Below are 19,147 nucleotides of genomic sequence, written 5' to 3' on the forward strand. Positions count from 1 at the left end.
ACTGTAGGGTAAAAAACGTTACATAAGAACCAGTCGTTCTACTAGTGTAGCTCTGTATTCTACTAGTGCGAATATCGTCTTACTAGTGAGGACAAAAAGCTTACGAGACATGGACCTTAGTCCGATATCAAGGATATGAATAAATGCTCAAACGGCTTTCCATAGTAGCGTGGCAGCTTCTGTAAGTCCAGCTGGAAAGCTCCTCTGGCGCGACATCTGCAAACCCAACGAGGCTGCGCTCCCCTCTTACAACCCGACTTCCGGTTTAAGTGAAATGCCTTCCGGTTACACTGAAAATGCCTTCGGTTTAAGTGAATGTCCTTCCGGTTTTAAGTGAAATGCCTTCCGGTTTCACTGAAAGCCTTCCGGTTTCACCGTGAAATGAGCTTCTGGTTACACTGAAATCGCAGTAGTGTGTTGAGAGCATTTCAGTAGGTGTGTGGGAGAGTGTTTCACTAGTGTGTGTAAGAGCGTAATATTTCAGTAGTGTGTGTGAGAGCGTTTCACTAGTGTGTGTGAGAGCGTTTCACTAGTGTGTGTAAGAGCGTTTCACTAGTGTGTGTAAGAGCGTAATATTTCAGTAGTGTGTGTGAGAGCGTTTCACTAGTGTGTGTGAGAGGTATTTCTGAATAATGTCCCTGACGTCCCCTCATATCTTCTGCTCCTCTGTGTAGTTGGCATACTGAAACATGAAAACATCACACTAAAGGTATGCTTGAAATGAAAATAGCTTAAAAACTTTTTAGTTTTTGTCTTGTCAATACTGTTTACAAAGTAGATTTACAGCAGAGACATCTTACAGTCACACAAAACTCACTGCTTATTGTGCGGGTTGCAGACCTATACAGAAATAGTCTTAAGAATTTATTGCTTACCATAATTTCTTAAAAATGCATAGCTTGTAAAAAAAAAAAAAAAAAAAAGTAAGTTAAAAGTTTAAAAATTAAAACACCACATTCAAAACAGTATCAAAAAAATGCGCGGCTCCTCACATTTGCATCTCTACCTCAGCTCCACCATTTGCCTTGTATTCATTGGCGGCAGGAGTGAGAGAGTTGTCTGGGTTCAGGGGGTATTGCTCAGGTCGCTTCGCTGTGTTGTGCGTCTTGATTTCAGGCTGGCAAAGCTGCCTGAGTTTCTGTAGGAACAGGGTGGAGGTACGATATTGACATTACAATTAACGCGTACAAATAAGTATAGCAATAGGGAGGAATATCTTGTGCTTGATTCCCCGATTTTTCGTGCTGTTCGGTCTTATTGAGGCTCGTAATCTCCAAATAATTTGCATGTATTTGATGTATATGAGTATATATGGTGACATGTACGTTACATCTTTAAACGTGTGTGACACATACAAGGACCATTCACTCTATACTGTATACCGTTTTCAGACAACTGAGCAAAACAGTTGCACCAAAGGTTTGATACAAGCTTTAGATAGTAGCTAATTAGTGAGTTATCTCATTTCCGTCGCGTCTTTGATCCTGATACGGCGGATCATAATGTGTTAATGTGTGACAGTGTTTGTGCGGCCATACTGAAATGAATGTTGATGGATCTTTTAAAAGTACTTACAACAAAACTATGGCACTGTCTAAATTCATGGTGTCAGTGTTTTTGTCTAGTATTTATTCTAAATTGTTTTAATATAGTCGACTAATAATCTGCAACTATTGTGACAAATGATTGATAGTTTAAATAATGTTAGGATTTACTGCCATTCTTTGTCTTATGTGTGATAGTAAATTACATTTCCTTGGGTTTTTCTACAATTATTTGGACAAAATAAGATGAATTTTGAATACTGAAAACTATTAACTGAAAAAATTATATGATATTGGCATCCAGTGTGTCACGCCTTTGGTACAAAACAGGACTCAACAGTCAGATATAATGGTGGGAAAAATATGATCCTGTATGTAACACTCACATAGACATACAGGCACACACAAAAGCCTGACCTCTCACTTTTACATTTCTCACATTTTTAGGCATCATTAGTGTCAAGTCGAGTATTTTTGTCGACCATGGTGGCTTGTGCAGCTGCGTGTCCTCGACCAGCACGTCTGGCTTTAGAGGACCTCATTGATATACTGCTGTTCCCTTTGTACACTCTTCAACCTTAAAGTACGTTATTGGAGACTAATCGGATTCTCGTTGTACAACAGTACTTGTAATTGTGGCAGAATTTAACTAGTTCTCATTATTGAAGAGTCTTGACTGCGCTGTGCAGAGTAGTGTCAATCTAACCTGGGAACTTAGTCGGAGTAGTGTGACAAACTTGTTTGAATGTGGTCCATTGTATTAGCCATGAGAGACTCATTGTTCTTCAGGTCAAAGTACACATTCTTAAGTCTGAGTAATTTCGATAAGCAAGAATTAAAGCTATAAAACCAAGAGTCTGTGAAATACATTTGTAAATTATTACTACAATGATGAACAAATCAATCTATCAGACGAGCCACGTAAAGTTTAAAGTGCAAACTCCTATTAAGGCAGAATAAGTCTTACGTCACAATAGATGTATGTGTAAAAAGACTTCATATTAATATAAAGTGATATAATGTTAGAATCATCACATTAGGCCTGAAACTAACAACATTCTATTAATCGTTTAGCTAATTATCTGTCAATTGACAAATTGTTTCAGCACAAGACTTTACTCAGTACATACCTGCCACACTGTCCCTTTCATTTGAGCCATTTTGAAGATGATCCACAGAGGAACCAAGAGAACGCAGAACAGTCCCAGGGACCAGCCCAAAGCGTAAGCCCAGGCCGGGTAGATGTAGGTTTTGTTGAACTTGAGAGGCTTGTACTTCACCACTGAAAAGATGAAGGTACCCTGACAGGAAAAAAAACAAAACAAGTATCAGTTTCAATGAAATCAGGTGTTGAATAACACTTTCAACAAAACACTGAAAATACATTAAAAAAACACTGGCTTTTTACTGTTGTCCAGTTTATCACGAATAATAAATTTTATTATTAACACTTTTGGTCTTGGCAGGTTATCACTTTTTAGTTTTAATGAACTAGAAAATGAAATGAAACACATTTAAAATAACATTTTCAAAGTCTGTAGGGTCTACAGTCATTGTCATAGTCATGACAGTTCAAAGCATCCTGTCATGTTCATTCAAAGAATAGTTAAGAAGCATAAAGAAATAGTTTTTCTGATTCATGAATGAAAGAGCTCGACTGGCGTCCGCAGCGCATTGAAGCAAGTTTTCACAAAGATAGACTATCACTATGTCTTATATCGAATATACACTTCTATCTGTTGCACAAGGCTGTGCAGTTCTTGGCTATCAGACCTTATAAGTGCTTTACTTTTGAACTTCTCACGCCAGTATATTTTTTGACAGCTTTAGTTACTAGTTACAGTTTAATGTTCATAGCTGTGGGTTTAGTATCCCCTGTTATATATTTAAAGACCTCTTGGGGGTCTTGTGTTACTTAACTTTCTGTCTTTGACGCCTTCCTGCGTCTTCCTGTGTCACCTGTGTTTAAATTGTTAATTAGTTCTCTTGTATTTAGTCCACGTGTTTTCTCTGTATTATGTTCCTCAGTGAGGCGTTGTTCTGTCTTAGTGCTTCTCCCTGTGTTCCTGCTCCTCGTGTGACTCGGCTTTGTATTTTTTGTCGTCGGACTACTGTTGATAGGACTTTTTCTTTAATGGCTGGACTCATAAAGTCGTAAAGTTTTTAGTTCTACCTACCTTTTTGCATTAGGTTTAAACATTTTAACACAAAATTACAGATTAAGCATCTCAACAGTACATAAAGTAGTTAAAGTTAGCGGCACTTTTACCAGGTGTTACTTTAAAGTGATCCAGTGATATTTCATTAAGTATGATTTGATGCTAATGCTACATTTTGAATGCAGTGCATGTTGTTGTATTTTACGCGTGTATTTCTACGCTGTGGTATAAAAAGACCTCAGCACTTCTTCCACCACTGCAAGCTACCACATGAAACCACTTGGCCTTCTTCACTTCAGCAGACTTCTTTTATTAGGAGCTTTACAATACACTAAACCTCCAGTAGGATGGTAGCAGAGTTCAGTGCAGAGTTGAGATGGTGTGAGGCTTCTAATTGTGGCAGGGCTCAATCACTATGTCTGCCAGCCCACTAGTTACACTCAGGATAGTTTCCAAACAAACACAACTAATGATATCCCTGTTTATCCCACATCCCATGTGTTTCTGTGTATTGTATTTGCAACAGGTTACACAACATGTCATTTATCATTGCTTGCTCCTCAATAGTGTTGGATAACCAGTAACCAGTCACTTGGTGTGACCAATGACCTGGTGTCACTGGTTGTGTGTCATGAACTTGTGAAGGAATGTGCACAACAACGTTGTTTGTTTGACATGAGAAGTCTTAACCCCCCCACCAGTGTCCAAAATGCCTGGAGGTAAAATGTTCAACCTATTAGATGTCCTTGAGTCCCTGAGCATGTCTGTTTATATATATATGGATATACACAGTCAGGGACCAAAAACTTGAAGTAACATTACATTTGCTCAGCTTCAGGTACAGTGTGTAAATATTCTATTGGCACAACATGGAAGAAATGGAGTATAATATTCATAAGCATGTTTTGATGAGCCTATTATTGCTCGTCGATTGCAGAAATATGTCACATCAAAGCATGTCACCAAGAAATCAAGCTTCACTTGAAAAAACCCTCGCCCACAAGTAAAATGCCACCCAACCATGCGGTGCTCAGAACAACTGCTGTGCACAACTGAAAGCAAAAGCACCCCAGAGCGTTCAAAATCAACAGCTACAGCAAAGTCCTGTTTACATCTTGTCCCCACCCAAGTAAGATATATTAGGAATATCTGCTTTGTTCTACTTTTCAAGTCACTCAAATCGATTTTCTAAATGTGTCTTCATCGCCCCCACGTTAACTTGACAGCGTGAGTCATCTGTTTTATGTTAACAGCCAAGCATGAGTGAGGAAATTAAAATAACAAGATTAACACGTTTTACCTCTACACTAGAAGAGCTTTCAAGTCGACTAACCATGTCAATGCACAAATTAAATATTTACATAAATAAATACTACTGCTTGTTACAATGAAAACATGGGTCTTAGTTCAGAGTTAGACTGAGTGTAGGCTGGCAAACCGCGTAGGCTTAAAATAACACACCGTCTTTATTTTCGTGAAACTTTCTAATTGTCTTAAACTAATCTAAGAGTCCAATTAAAATGGGTGCAACCCTGCAGGCCAGTCTAAAAATATCTGTCTGTAACTGGTTTCTGCCCTCGACCCAATCACTAAACACCTTTGGGAAGAGTCTTATCGCTTGACATCAGAGCCTGACCACGCTAACGCCCTCACTCTGCTTACGTCTCAGAAGAGTGGAGACCATGTAGTATTGTATGTTAGGTAATTTTTGGTATCTTGTGCATACACTGTAACCATCAGCTTTTGTTGACAAGAACATCGTTGCCATTTCCTGTTTGAAGTGCAGCTCCTACTTTAAACACTACTGTTTGAAACTAAAACCCCCTGAGGGTTTTTTGACTCAGTATAAAGTAATAATATCATTGCTTATTTCCTAATAACTTGTGATAAATTGTAGTATAATCATTTCCTCCTCTCTATCTCTGTAAAACACACTTATTTTATCAACCTTAGTAACAAACAAAAGTGTCTCTATCCGCTCAGATGTAGCCTGTTTGTCCGAATGAAATTATCAGGAAACTTTTCAATTCACATTTTTTAAAATCTTCACTTCATTCACTTGATCTCTTCTTCATTCCTCGCCTCCTACTGTTCCGTTTAAAGCAGGAGTGATAGACAGCGATGAAATTTGAGGACAGAAGAATCCAATCCATCAGCGTTAAATTTTAATTTGTGAGCAAAAAAAAACAAAAATGAAATAAACTCTTCCACTCACCAGACACACAAGGGGGGTGATGTAAAGCCAGCAATACTTCATAACCGGCCATGGACGATAACCTATCATGTCTTCAATGTTGTCATAGAGGTGATCTGCACCTGCGGTGATCAAAAGGAAAATCTTTAAAAATTAAAATTAATTCTGCACAGTCACCTGAAACAGTGTTTAGCTTGTTTGTTTTTTGCTTGTATTGTCATATATAAGACACATTTGAGCGTCAGTTATACAGCATATAGATTAGATAGCGATATATAGATTGCTTCACTGCATACAAGAGGAACATCAGGAGCTGATACAGGTAGGACGATAACAATTAGAGATTATACAAAGTCATATTCTCCACGTGTTACCACAATATGAAGGTTGGGTGCGGGAGATGCTATGATATGTCAGCCAGCATTACAGACCTGTCACTAAACACAAAAACAGAGGCCACGGGCTCTTAAAAACACTTTAAAAACAACTTGGTGTGCTTAATTCCCACTTACTGGGTGTTGTTGAGTGATGTTGTAAACATGCCCCTGATAGATTTTTCAGAACGTGTTGCATGCATCAAATTAAGAATGAGTGTATATTTACAAAAAAAACAAAACAATTAAGTCTATAAGTGTGAATATTAACTGTCTCATCTTTGTACTGTATTTCAACTCGAAACGTCAAGTGCAGTGCAGTACTCTGGCATCTGTTAAGCCTTTAAAAGCAATAATCTGTTACTCCAAATGAACTTTCTTTACTGGACTCTATGATTGAATAAGACTACTCTTCAAAAGTTTACACTCGTACTTTAATGTTTGGGCCAAGGCACTTTATAAAGCACAATTGTGACTTGTAGCATAAAAATACATATTACATACTTAGACGGTAATATAAAAACTAAATGTGTAGGCCAAAAGGTAGACAGGAAGAAATTTGCCTGAAAGGGGTTTACATCCCACTCAAAGCTAGTGTTGCGGTCACTTCACTGTGTCAACAGACCAGACTATATAAATCCCTCTTCAGAAGGGAGCAGGGTAAATGTATTGTATTCATTTACATTCAAAGAAATAATGTCAAAGAGATGAAATATAAGTCAGTGGGTTTGATATGCAGTAGTACTTCAGTCCAAAAACTCAACTAACCACTGAATAAAGGCTTCAAATAATTTGTCACAAGGAATATAAAGTTGACTTTTCTGCTTTTCATCAAAAAGATTTTGACCGCTATAAAAAAACGTTTAATAATTTGCTAGAATGAAGATTCAGGATAACCATAATGCCTCACCATATATCCATCCAATTGCTATCGACTGACACACTGAAAGAAGGAGAAGATTGTTGCCACTGCAAACGTAATGGTCAAAAAGCTGAAGGAAATACAAGCCTCCCTGAAGGAAGATAGAGGGTCGATTGTTACTCGCACATCAAACACAAAAACAACACTCCAACACAAATTCAATTTTACAGGTCCAGGACAGACAAAAAAAGGTGGTGGAGCAAACAGTATGGGTCTAATTTTGGACAGTGCACAGGCTAGCTTTTGTTCACTGCGGACAGACTACAAACATTATAAAAAGTTGTGGCAGAGACCAAAGAGACTTCGCACCTCTGTGACAAGAAGGAGGCCGAGAAAGAAGCAAACAGAGCAGAGACACAGCAGCAGCAGCTCTCGACGATAAGCTCGCCGAAACACAGTGGGGAACATGTCTGTCACCGAGGTCATCAGGCACTCCAGACTCACAAACTGCCAGAGGCGCAATCAGAAATACTTTCATGAAACAACCATGTGCAATTAACAAAGGTTAAATAATAATAATAATAATAATAATAAACATTTATAACTGCAATAAAATATGTTTTAATCTCACCTGTGTATCTGCACCCAACAAGATGACCATGATGAAGAAACAAATAGACCATAACTGAGGTAAAGGCATCATGGCTACTGCACGTGGATAGGCGATAAATGCCAAGCCAGGTCCTGTGTTTGAGAAACACGGTACTCTTAAGGAACAATATTCATTTTAATTTGTAATAATAATAAAATACACTTACAATTAGCATCAGAACTGTGGATCACATTGACATAAATGCCATTATTTATTTCTTGCGGCTCATTAATAGCTGTTAACTTGTAATTTGCCCCGAACAAAGAGACACACTGAAGGGATGAAAATATCACAAATGTAACCTAAAGTTATAGTTATGTTTCTGAAAACAGCAGCAGCGGTTTTGTTGACTCGCTTGAGGACAGGAAGGTTTAAAAGTTTGTAATTGTACTAACTGAAACTAATTAATCAGCAGTATTTCAGATGAGGAAAGGATAAGCATAATACTGTGCGTTAATCTTTGAAATTAGCATGAACGTTTTCCAAGCACGAGTTTTTGGATATTAAAGATGAATTAATGAAAACTGTAATTCAAGATCAGATTTGTTTGTTCAGTGACTCAATGGTATCTTGATGAAACCAGTTCATCAGTTTCAAAATATCTCCCTAGGCAGCTGATACGCTAACACTGGCATGTTTACAGAAATATTGATTAATGTGCATTCTCCTTATAAATCAATGAATTCAATTAATTAAATCAGTACATTATCATACTCAAAGCTTCCATTTCAACATGGCTAGACATAGTAAAACCACTCCAACACCATAGCTCAGTTATATGGTGGTCTTACCAGAAGCAGCTACTTCAGATATTGGCAGTCCTTGTTCGTACGACATAAAACCCAGAACTGAAAAGATTGCAAACCCTGCCACAAAGCTTGACCCGCCATTCACTAAACACAGCACAAATGTGTCCCTGAAGAAATAAACAAACCAAAAGAATGAAAGTGAATAAAGTTTACACATGAAAAACGTTACATTGAATAAAAAACAGTAAAGCACCATGGAGATAACGACACAAGTGAGCTGTCGTGAAGCAAATGTTGCGAGCACTTACTTGTAACAATCATTGTTATATTGATTGTAACTGCCCAGAGCTGTCAAACTCCCCTGACAAATCCCAAAAGAGAAAAGCACTTGTGCACCTGCATCCATCCAAACCTAGGCAGATGCCAAAACACAAACATCAGCGAACTTTCTTAAATTACTGTAAGAGTGGAGTCTTACTTACAAAAGCACAAAATAGTTTCACAGTATTTGGGCCTCTGGTTATTGAGCTGGCTGCTTGCCTTGGTGTTTATGTTGAATGTTTGACTTTATTACTTACTTGAGGGTCCACCAACCTTGTCGGGTCAGGATAGAGGTAGAAAGCTAAGCCGTCCATAGCTCCTGGTAAAGTAAGTCCACGTACCAACAGGACCAGCAGCATCGCATAGGGGAACGTGGCTGTAAAGTAAACCACCTGTCAACACGAGACAAAGGCAGGTTTCTGATTTTAATGTTGTTTTAAGACCATGCTGACTACGGGAATCTAACAAGAAGCTGCAACAGAAGAGCAACAATAAAAAATAAAAATAGACATATGAAAGAAACATAAAGTATAATTATCATCACAGTCCCCATGCCGATTTGCATTTGTAAGGTTACAGTCATGGATAGTGAAGACAGCATGAAAGACAGCTGCTCTTTTTCACTAATGTTTGACAAATTTGCATGAACAGATCAAAGCCTTTTTTATTTGCTGTGATTAATGCTGTCTTTTCCAAAGTGAATGAGTGAAATCAAACAGGATTTCTCAAAGTCTAGTGAACACAATGAATTAAAAAAAAGGCCGCCTGATGACGAATAATGCAAACACAACAGTTGTTGGGACAGAACAGAAAATTCAATGGACCTCGTGCAAGGACACGCTTTAAGTTTTTTTTTCTTAGATTGCATTTTCTCTTACGTGTTAAATAAATCTGTGGTCTAGACCGTCACGTACAAACCCGATTCCAAAAAAAAGTCGACTTTGTACAATTTATATTTTCTTAAATACGACAAAAAGACAAGATACTTATTGTTTAAACTTTCTTGCAAACATGCCAATATAAACCTCTATAAACAGATATCTGTATATGAATGCAGATAACAGTTAAAAAAGATAATAAGTTGCTAAATATTCGTCAGATTGAAAACCGCGTGAGCTGATAGTTGAACAGTTATGACAATAACGATGTTCGTCAACACGCAATCTACATCTCTATGTTCCTCCTTACTTATTTCAGCGAGATTATACAAGGTCACATTCTCCACCACGTGTTACAACAGCTTGAGGGCTGGTTGCAAGGGATGCTTTATGAAGTGGAAACAGGCTCTTAAAAACATTTTTTAAACAACTGGTGTCCGTATTTCCCACTTACTGAGTGTTGTTGAGTGATGTAACACAGCAGTAAATGTGCCCCTGTCAGATTTTTCAGAAAACATGCATGCAGGCATCAAATTAACCTTTAACCCCCAGCCTCTTTTTTAGGCCTCTGCTTGAAAATGACATACCCAAAAAGAATATAGTATATCTCTGCAACTACAAGGTCTATTTCATTAATTTTGGTATCATAAAAAACAAATAAATCAATATTCTTTGGCTGCTGGTTTACTTAGTGTTTTCGTAAAAGAGCGACACTGATGGTGACTGTTGGAGTCGTCACAGTCTCAACTTCCGCACGACACATCGTTTGTCTGTGTAGCGTGAAGTGTCAGAGCACTAGCATGGAAATGTGGTGAGTGGGTTGACTTTGTGATGCTATACAGATTTTAATATTAGAGAATGAATTTGCTTTCAGTTGGGGGTTGTGTTTGGTGTGTGTAAATATGATGTTTAAATTCATGTGCTGCTGTGATAGCTTTCCATAGTTGGTTACAAAATCCTGTCTGTCAGTGTTCTGGCATCTGTTAAGCCTTTAACTTAAGCCAGTTAAACAACACACTTCACACTTCATGACTGTCTCTTGACTTCCACCTTCCATCATGTTACGGACCATTGTGTGTTAGGAAGACTCTTCTTTTAGGGATCTAACTCATATTAAACCATCAGCTTGTTATTTCTGTGACAGTACAGCGCTCCTCGGAGGGCATGTCACAGGCAGCTGTGTTGATATTTTATAACTGTTTCATGTCCCCCTAACATGACGTCTGGCTCTGCTAAATATGACTTGTTTTCATCTGCTGATTTATGACAGCAGGACCTAAAGCTCTCACGGGCAGCTGTGTTAATATTTTCGAATTGTTCCGTGTCCCCAAAAAAGACATCTGCAGAGTTCTTTTCATTCTTGCAAGAGATGTTTGTGCGTGAAACTTTCCCACACGAATTGGTGAAATTCATCAGCTTAAAACTATATATTTAAACAAATACACTTTTTATACTTTATACTTATACATAGGTGTATAAACCTATATACTTTACACTTTTACACAGGTCTGAAGACATGCATAAATCTTGCAGAAAGACTGCTACCTTTCCAGTAGATCTCACTCCTTTCCAGACACAGAAGTAGCACAGGATCCACGCCAGTAAAAGACACAAGGCCAGCTCCCACCTCAGGCTACCAATCTCCTCAATTCCTTGAGATATTCCCAGTACTCTTCTCCTGAAAAAGAAACACGTCACATTGCCAAAAACAGGATCAGTAAAATAGTTTGGAGACAAAAACAATGTGGACTTTGTTCAAGACTGCTAATACTGATCATAAAATAATAAAGAGTGTTATTATGATGGTGAAGAATGACTGATCGCACACGTTATCACTGCATTGCACCGCATTCATGTTAAAAATAAGCAGACGTGCAGATGTAATATTTCAATTTCAGTTGGAAATGAGTAACGTTTAAATACAGTAATAAAACTTCAGTAATTGCACTAAATTATAGTATACAAGTATACAAATCAGTCCTGTGTAACCAAATAAATAAATAAATTTGTATTTTGTATCACTGTATTTGGCTGGTTCCTTTTTTTTTTTTTTCGTTTTTAGCTCAGCATGTGACATGGAACAAAAATGGATGACTCATTTTTTTTGTGGCTGGTAACCAAGCACAGAGTTACAAATACAAAACAAAACAGTATCGCTTCATTAAAGTCATTTGTGGTTGACTGACTAAATACTTGGGTTAAAGAAAACCCTCCTGCAGAGCCACAAGAAGTGGTGTGTTATTGTTGGGTTTTTTTTTTAACATACTAAAAATGGATCAGTTTAGCAGAACAAATTTATTTTAAGTCAAAATGGCGTTTGTTTTCCGTGGTTGGACTGCCTTCATATTCCACTGAATGTTCTGCATGTTTATCTATTAAGAAAAGCTGAACATGAGTCAGCGGTCTGTGGAAATTTTCACACCCCTTTTTTTTTTGTCTTTGCTGCCAAATATTTTTTTCTAAGGAATGGCCAAATACTGTAGAAGTAATTTTCTGGTCACAGGCTGTCACAGATATATAGCTAAGAAAATATTGAGGTTTGGAGCTTTGTACAAGAAGAAGCTTGTTTGTTTTTTGTTACAGTAAAACTCAACATGACAGCCAAAAAAAATCTGCTGAATCTGGCAGGACTATCGTTTTGGGGTTCGTCTAGACTCGTAACATGGTGATGTTTTTGTAAAATGGTTGCCATGTTCACGATCATAATTTAGCACGTTAGCATGCCAATTAGCAATGAACACAAAGTACAGCCAAGGCTATTGAGAACGAGTTTTAGACCAAAGCTAAGTTAATGCATAGGAGTGGACATCAATGCCAGTTTTATTGCAATCCATCCAATATTTGGGAACACAAAACCACAAATTTGAACCTCATGGTGGCAGCTGAGTAGCAAAGTTATTAATATTCATTGTCTGTTAACTATTAATGTTGGTACCAATCCATTGATTAGACGTTTAGATATTTTGGTTTGGATCAAAGTGGTGGACCAACTCAGAGACTGACATTGTCATCCTTAGAGCCATGCAGTTACAGTTAACGTGTCGACTGACAGTAGCTCCAGAGCAAACAGGTAACCTACAGTGGAGACTCCTAAGACACGACAAGCAATTATGGACTAAGCAACATGGAAATGCATCTCACTGTTAATCCAGAAATATGTTCTTGAACTTCTGTCTACATACCTGCGTTCCTAATATGTGATCAGTTGGATCTACCAGCTGTCATAGACTCTCTTTACAGGCAAACACAGAAAAACAGCAGCGTGCCAAAGCACTTTAAGCATTTTTGCCTCCTAAAAATGTGACATTAGCCATAAAGGATTGAATCATACTCACTCCCAGAATTCTGTTGCAGGCGTTGTTGCGTTCACAGCTGCTGTCCAATTGGACGATGCATTTTTTTTATCAAATTCGACACAAGTCTCTGAGAAAAAAACAGGGTGGTATTTAAATGGATCAAACTGTAGATACATATTTGAAAACAAAAAAGACAGATATGGTTGGTTGATGATAGTGAAAACACCAGTAAACAATGTAACTTACAGGTTCTAGTTGGCTAATATGAGCTAATCTATCAATGCAAACTTTCTGTATTACTGCTGTTCCTAGATATAAGACAAAATAATTGAATCAGTAATGTGTAGACACAGATATCTGTCACGGACAGTTAATTTATGCATCTGTCTGCATGTGTACCTGTGTTCCATTCGTTTCTGCAGCTGGCCCATGGGACCTCAGCGCTGAAGGACGAGAACAGGTAGAAGAAGGCCCATGCCTGGATGACGATGTATGACACAGCGGCATATGCAATCACAACCTGGGTAGCGTAACCAATCCCTGCAGAGACAGACAAGGTGTGGTTAACGTAGAATATTGATAATGATGGGCAAAGTAATACTGCAGCATGTATAACGAAAAGGGCAGCGTTGTTATTGTAGTTCTATCTGGGATGGATGGTTGTTTGCTGGACTGCTGAATTCACAGGACCACTGGAACATGCATGTAAAGCAGTTTGAGGCCTGTGGTTTGGCTCAGGACAGGCATGCCTGCTCAGACCTGTGGCAAGTATTGTTAAGCTTTTAATACAGATTGGAGGTGTAGAATTTCTTGCCAGCTGGCACACCTGCTAAGATTAATTAACTTGCGATATGTCATTCAATCTTGTCACCAGTCATCCATGTGGGTTTGTTTTACTGTAGGATAATGATATGTCTGGGGCAAACGGCAACCTCCGTGACTTAAATGAAGCCAACGCAGAAATGCCAAAAAAAAAAAAAAAAAATGCAATTCCTCGAGCGGCTGCTTTAAGCCGACTACAGAACATTTAAACCTCCATAGATAGATAAATATTTCATTGATCCTGAAGGAAAATCAAGCATCCAGTAGCAGCATGTAAACATACATTGAACATACATTATAATTAACTTATAACACAGTAACCATACATTAAAATTAGAATAGAGTTTTTAAAAAAAGTAAAAAAATAGATCTAAATATAAATATGTACAGAGAAATTAAACATTTGCAGATAAATTAAACATTTGTAGCAAAATTAAACATTTGCATAGGATTTAAATATGTACAGAGAAATTAAACATTTGCAGAGAATTTAAATAATTGAGGCAAAATTAAACATTTGCATAGGATTTAAATATGTACAGAGGAAGCCCCCATGTTAAAATGTCACAGCAGAAATAAACATATGATATTATGGCCTAAAGTGATGCATAATTAACAGCATGGCTGCTTTAAACGACAGGTGGGTGCCGTAGAGATGGCTTGTTTGAGGAACCAGGAGTCATTTAGTCCGCCTCAGGTCTGCCGAGGATCCACGTCATTGCCAATCTTTAGATTAGCCTGGAGGTGGAGGATGCAGGACTACCAACATGGTTGCGGCCATATTCTGAGATATTCTGAGAAACCTGTGGGAGACGTCACCACAGACCCTTTCCAAAAACTAAAAACACGTCAATGAGCCACACTGGCAAACATGTTGTTCATGTTGAGTAAATTTCACATACACCTCCTCATACATAGTCCTCAACAAATAGTAATAAAAGTACAATTTTGTCCTGTTTGAGCGTTAAAAGCTAAAAGCTACCGTGCAGAGATGTTTTAGGGAACATGGAAACTTTATGCATTATTTATTTGTGACCTGTTTTTATATCCACAGACAGGGGGAAAAAAAATATTTAGAGGCATCTAAACGGTTTATGTCTTTTCATGTGTTTTCATGTATTAACTCGATTGAAAGGAATGTGCTTGCACCAAAAGCCCTTTCTGTCCCTGTATCCTATAAACCCTGTTAATACCTATGCTCACAGATTTGATTGGTTAATTGATTGATACCTGTTGTTATGTTGTTACAGAAATGACTGTAAGGCTTTACCAGTTTGATATGTCAATGAAGTTCCTAAGAATATGAGAGCGTGATCAATCAATCAAAGGAGGTAAAGTCAACTTTATGTCAGTCATTCAGCTCTGTACTTTCATGCGGTTTAGTTCCCAGCCATTAATTATATCCTCCAACTGCTTCCTCACACAAGTCAAAGCCTCCGATTCAGGTTAGCATCAGCTTTCCAACATCTGAATCAGCTTCTTTTATAAATTATTGGCACTTTTCAACATCTAGCATTCACACTGCAATCTCTTCAGTAATTACCCTCTCCGGTTACATAATGCCGTTCTGTTTAACACACTGACCTTCAAACAAGGGGCAGAAGTGCCTCCAGCAGGTGATGCACCCTTGAGACGTGAACTGTCCCATGGCCGTCTCCAGGAGGAACATTGGGATACCGCAAGCGAGCAGAAACAATACGTATGGAACCAAAAATGCACCTGAGAGAAAGGTGATGAGAAGGACACAAAACAATATTGGTGATCTGATCATGAGGCACATCACACAAGTTTGTTGGTTTACTTGTTTTTTATGCACAGAGGATTCGATCAGCGAAAAAAGGCAAAAGTTCACAAGATTTTTAGATGATTTGCCTGATGAGATACAATCACATTTGCCTCTCGGCTAATGCCTCTTTTGTCTTTTCCATGGCAGCATCTGGATATAGTATTAGCCCACATTGGGTCTCACAATACTTACAGGATACACAGATTTTACTTAGTAGTCCAATACATTTTTAGATAACTGGTCAAAAAAACCTGTCTAGCCAGAGATTGAGCCTTGAAAAGATCAAACAATGACGTGTGACTGAAGAGTTCAACAAGGCATAGGTTAAATCACAGTGACATGTTAATGACTAACTTCCAAATTAAACAGTGGTACCCATTCTCTCTCTCTCTCTCTCTCTCTCACATACACACACACAGAAAAAAAGTTTTTTTATAACACAGCTATTTTGGCTATGCTAGAGTAACTTCCTTATTTAGATCTATGAATCAAGGTTATCCAGACTTGCTGACGCTACATAGAGATACAGTGCATTTGCCTGACCTCGTACAGAAGGAATAATTGTAAAAGCACAAAGTTACGTATGATTCTTATTGGAAACCTGCTTACCTCCCCCATTTTTGTAGCACAGATAGGGGAACCTCCAGAGGTTTCCCAGACCAACTAGGGTTCCTGCCACAGCAAGCAAAAACTCCAATTTATTTGCCCATTGGCCCCGATCCAAGAGCTGAGTCTTCTTTGCCAGGTTGTTATCTTGCCCGGGTGTCTCTAGGCTGTTTCCTTTGAGGAATTCCCTTGACATGATCAGGAAAAAAAAGCTGGTTACAATAAAATCTGACCTGAAATATGCTTCCACTTCTTCCACATTTATAGGTGAAGGGCTGTAGCTCTGGGTTATGTACAGAGAGAAAAAAGCTCAGCTGATTATTTGGCACTGTTCATAAGCTTTATTTATTTGTTGAACTTAAGCCGGCAGGATTATCAGGAATGGAAAGTTTTCACTGGCAAGTGTTTATCAGAAAAGCTGCACTTATTAGAGCACATTTTAGACTTAAAGTGATGCATTTATCAGCCCAGTGTAAAAACAGAAACAGAGTTACTTACCCCTCCATCACAAAGACCCCTCCCCGAAGAGTTCCTCACAGCAAACTGATCAGTATTCTTCTCAGCTGGATGTACCGCAGGCTCTCTACACAAACAACATGTCATGAGCAGACCCAGAGTGAGAAACAAAGTGGGTATGGTTTCCTTTTTCCTCCTCTTTGAGTTAATTGTCAAGCAGGTCGGTCTGTATGCACGCCCTGTGGTCTAAAAAACGATTCAAGGTATACCACTTCCCTGCAGTATTTTTCCACTGAGACAGGAGCTACTTCATTGAGATTAGCCAGTTGCTAACAACTAAACCAAATCAGCTGAGCCGTCTCTGTTATGTCAGTGGCTGTACACAGGCAGCTGTTGTCTGCCAACTGGGAATTTGCCTGCTTTGAGTCATAAATCATTGAAAAACAATACAAACTTGAGTTTCTGTACATAAGACAGACATCTGGTTTGAATAACTAAACATATGTGACTTTTTTATTACTTGCTTTGCTCATCTATACTCTATGGCATTTAAAACTGTTTTTTAATGTACATCTGCAACTCTTTTCATTCATTGTTGTAGTCATTCCTTTGTAGTTTTTTCTTTATGTTTATCTCCATGATCTCTTCATTACTTATTTAATACAAACGTATCGTACCTTAAACCTGTTCTTCATTAATAACTTATTAACTGAGAGACTTCCTTCTTCTATCTTATATGATCATAAACATTACTGTTAGTGTGACACTTACCAGAGTGGCATGCATGAAGTTTATCTTATCCATGTCTCACATCCAGCTCTATAAATAGCTCTGTAAAAAGCTGCGGATGTGGAGTCTGGATATGTGCTACTAAAAAACTAATAACATTACTACCAGCCTCATTAATTGGCATTGACCATCTGAGCATTTAACTTTTAATTAAACACTTAATTACTTAATTAAGCGTAATTACAGCCTTGCTGAGCTGGTTACATGGCTGTAGACTTGAATATTTTTGCTGGTTTTGCTGGTTGAATTGGATTTTTGTTTTATTTAATGTGCATGTTATTTTACTTGTTTTCTTTTTTCTTTTTTATTTTAGGGTTACAGAGACATAAATTTCCATAATCTGAATTAGTACCAGATGCTCACCAGATACTTTTAAAAGTTGACATGTGGAACTGTTTAGGAATAAAAGGGGAAGGCGGGGTTATAAATGCTATTTTAGTCCAAAATCAGACAGATGAATTGAATCGCTGCTGTCTTTAGACTCCGGTGTTCCTGCCAACTTTATATAAAGTTGTTGTTTTTTTTTGTGTGTGTGCCAAGTTGTGAACACAACACTGACATAACATCCAACTTTTTAAGTTAATATGTCTGACTTGTTAGCAAGCAGTTGCATATCCAGGGGTTGTGGAGCAACATCATGTCTTGTTTCTGTTTATCTGTTACCTAGTCGATTATTCACTCTCTTTTAGCTCAGTTTTTGGTCTCTACAACCCCCTGAGGGGACCCTTAAGCTGTTAAACAAATCACTTTGTTTACCAGCTACTCGAAACTGTGCCTGCCTTATGTTTGCTGCTGAGCAGGTAGTGTCCGGATTAGAGGGTTTTTCACAGAAAAGATGTGCCTGCTGGACAATAAGATGAAACTTGAGATAAAGCTCCATATAACCGAGAGGAGCTGCCGAGTCTCTGTTGAGTCACAGTGTAATTTTACACATTGTTCATCTTTAAATATTGGTTGTAGCTACATTAACTATAAACAAAAAGTACCAAACATACAGTTTGATAAAATATAGCAGATATTATAACCCAGAATTCGCAGGGTGCATAATTGCTGCTGTATGGAGTCCATAAATCAAATTGTATTTCATTACTTACCGCAATTAACATTTCAGATGGCTTATCTCTATTCTGTAAATCCACAGCCACGCGAAGACTTGCTGTCACGCTTTGCACCGTTTTTTCCTTTTAAATGTTACAACAGTGGACTGTTTGTAGTGCAAACTCGCCGGGAAAACTGGAAATTTCAGGTGATCATATTTCAGCTATTTCAGGTTCAGGCAGTCAGACAGAAATCCTACCACCAAAAGGAAATTATACATTTTGTTTCATGACGTCATGTGCAAGTATTATCAATCTACCTGTGTCCTATTACAACAGATTTGAGTTCAAAGCCCTCCGAGCTTAACATTAGTGACGCCAAGTAGAGTAGAAACAATAAAAGCTCTGCTTTATTTGTGAGGCTCCTCTTTTGATACAATCATTCAATAACCATAAAACAAGACAGACACACGAACACAAGACACGACGGCTACTATTTAAGGCATATATTTACAGGTTGCTGTTAATCCCTGGAGCTAACAAGGACCATGCTCTCTTTGTTTATACACCGGCAGACACTAAGTACATGCTTAAAAAAGAAGTTCATATTCAGCCGCAAAAA

The 19,147-nt window shown here is 38.1% G+C and overlaps 1 protein-coding gene across 2 annotated transcripts; it reads right to left on the bottom strand.

Annotated features, from left to right (window-relative positions):
* Nucleotides 1-656: 656 nt before the first annotated feature.
* LOC104931335 (sodium- and chloride-dependent GABA transporter 2) lies at nucleotides 657-18,678 on the bottom strand. 2 transcript variants are annotated; one of them, XM_010746324.3, is made up of 16 exons: nucleotides 18,583-18,678; nucleotides 16,742-16,826; nucleotides 16,247-16,431; nucleotides 15,436-15,570; nucleotides 13,429-13,569; nucleotides 13,069-13,156; nucleotides 11,279-11,411; nucleotides 9,113-9,247; nucleotides 8,843-8,946; nucleotides 8,577-8,701; nucleotides 7,765-7,877; nucleotides 7,503-7,640; nucleotides 7,182-7,284; nucleotides 5,919-6,019; nucleotides 2,675-2,845; nucleotides 657-1,138 (listed from the first exon to the last, which is right to left on the bottom strand). In XM_010746324.3, the coding sequence occupies exons 2-16, from the start codon at nucleotides 16,747-16,749 to the stop codon at nucleotides 989-991; spliced, it is 1,830 nt and encodes a 609-aa protein (XP_010744626.3). In that variant the 5' UTR covers nucleotides 16,750-16,826; nucleotides 18,583-18,678; the 3' UTR covers nucleotides 657-988. The 2 variants fall into 2 exon arrangements, with proteins under 2 accessions (XP_010744626.3, XP_027135183.1); XM_027279382.1 differs by lacking the exon at nucleotides 18,583-18,678 and adding an exon at nucleotides 17,377-17,392.
* Between the last annotated feature and the right edge of the window lie 469 nt (nucleotides 18,679-19,147).

The sequence above is a fragment of the Larimichthys crocea genome, chromosome VI, assembly GCF_000972845.2.
Source record: "Larimichthys crocea isolate SSNF chromosome VI, L_crocea_2.0, whole genome shotgun sequence".
In the NCBI taxonomy this organism is placed as follows: domain Eukaryota; kingdom Metazoa; phylum Chordata; class Actinopteri; family Sciaenidae; genus Larimichthys; species Larimichthys crocea.

Coding starts and splice junctions, on each gene's coding strand:
- LOC104931335 (XM_010746324.3), bottom strand. Junction 13,157..13,428: donor CAGAAACGAATGGAACACAG/GTACACATGCAG, acceptor TTTTTTTCTCAG/AGACTTGTGTCGAATTTGAT. Junction 7,641..7,764: donor TGTTGGGTGCAGATACACAG/GTGAGATTAAAA, acceptor CGCCTCTGGCAG/TTTGTGAGTCTGGAGTGCCT.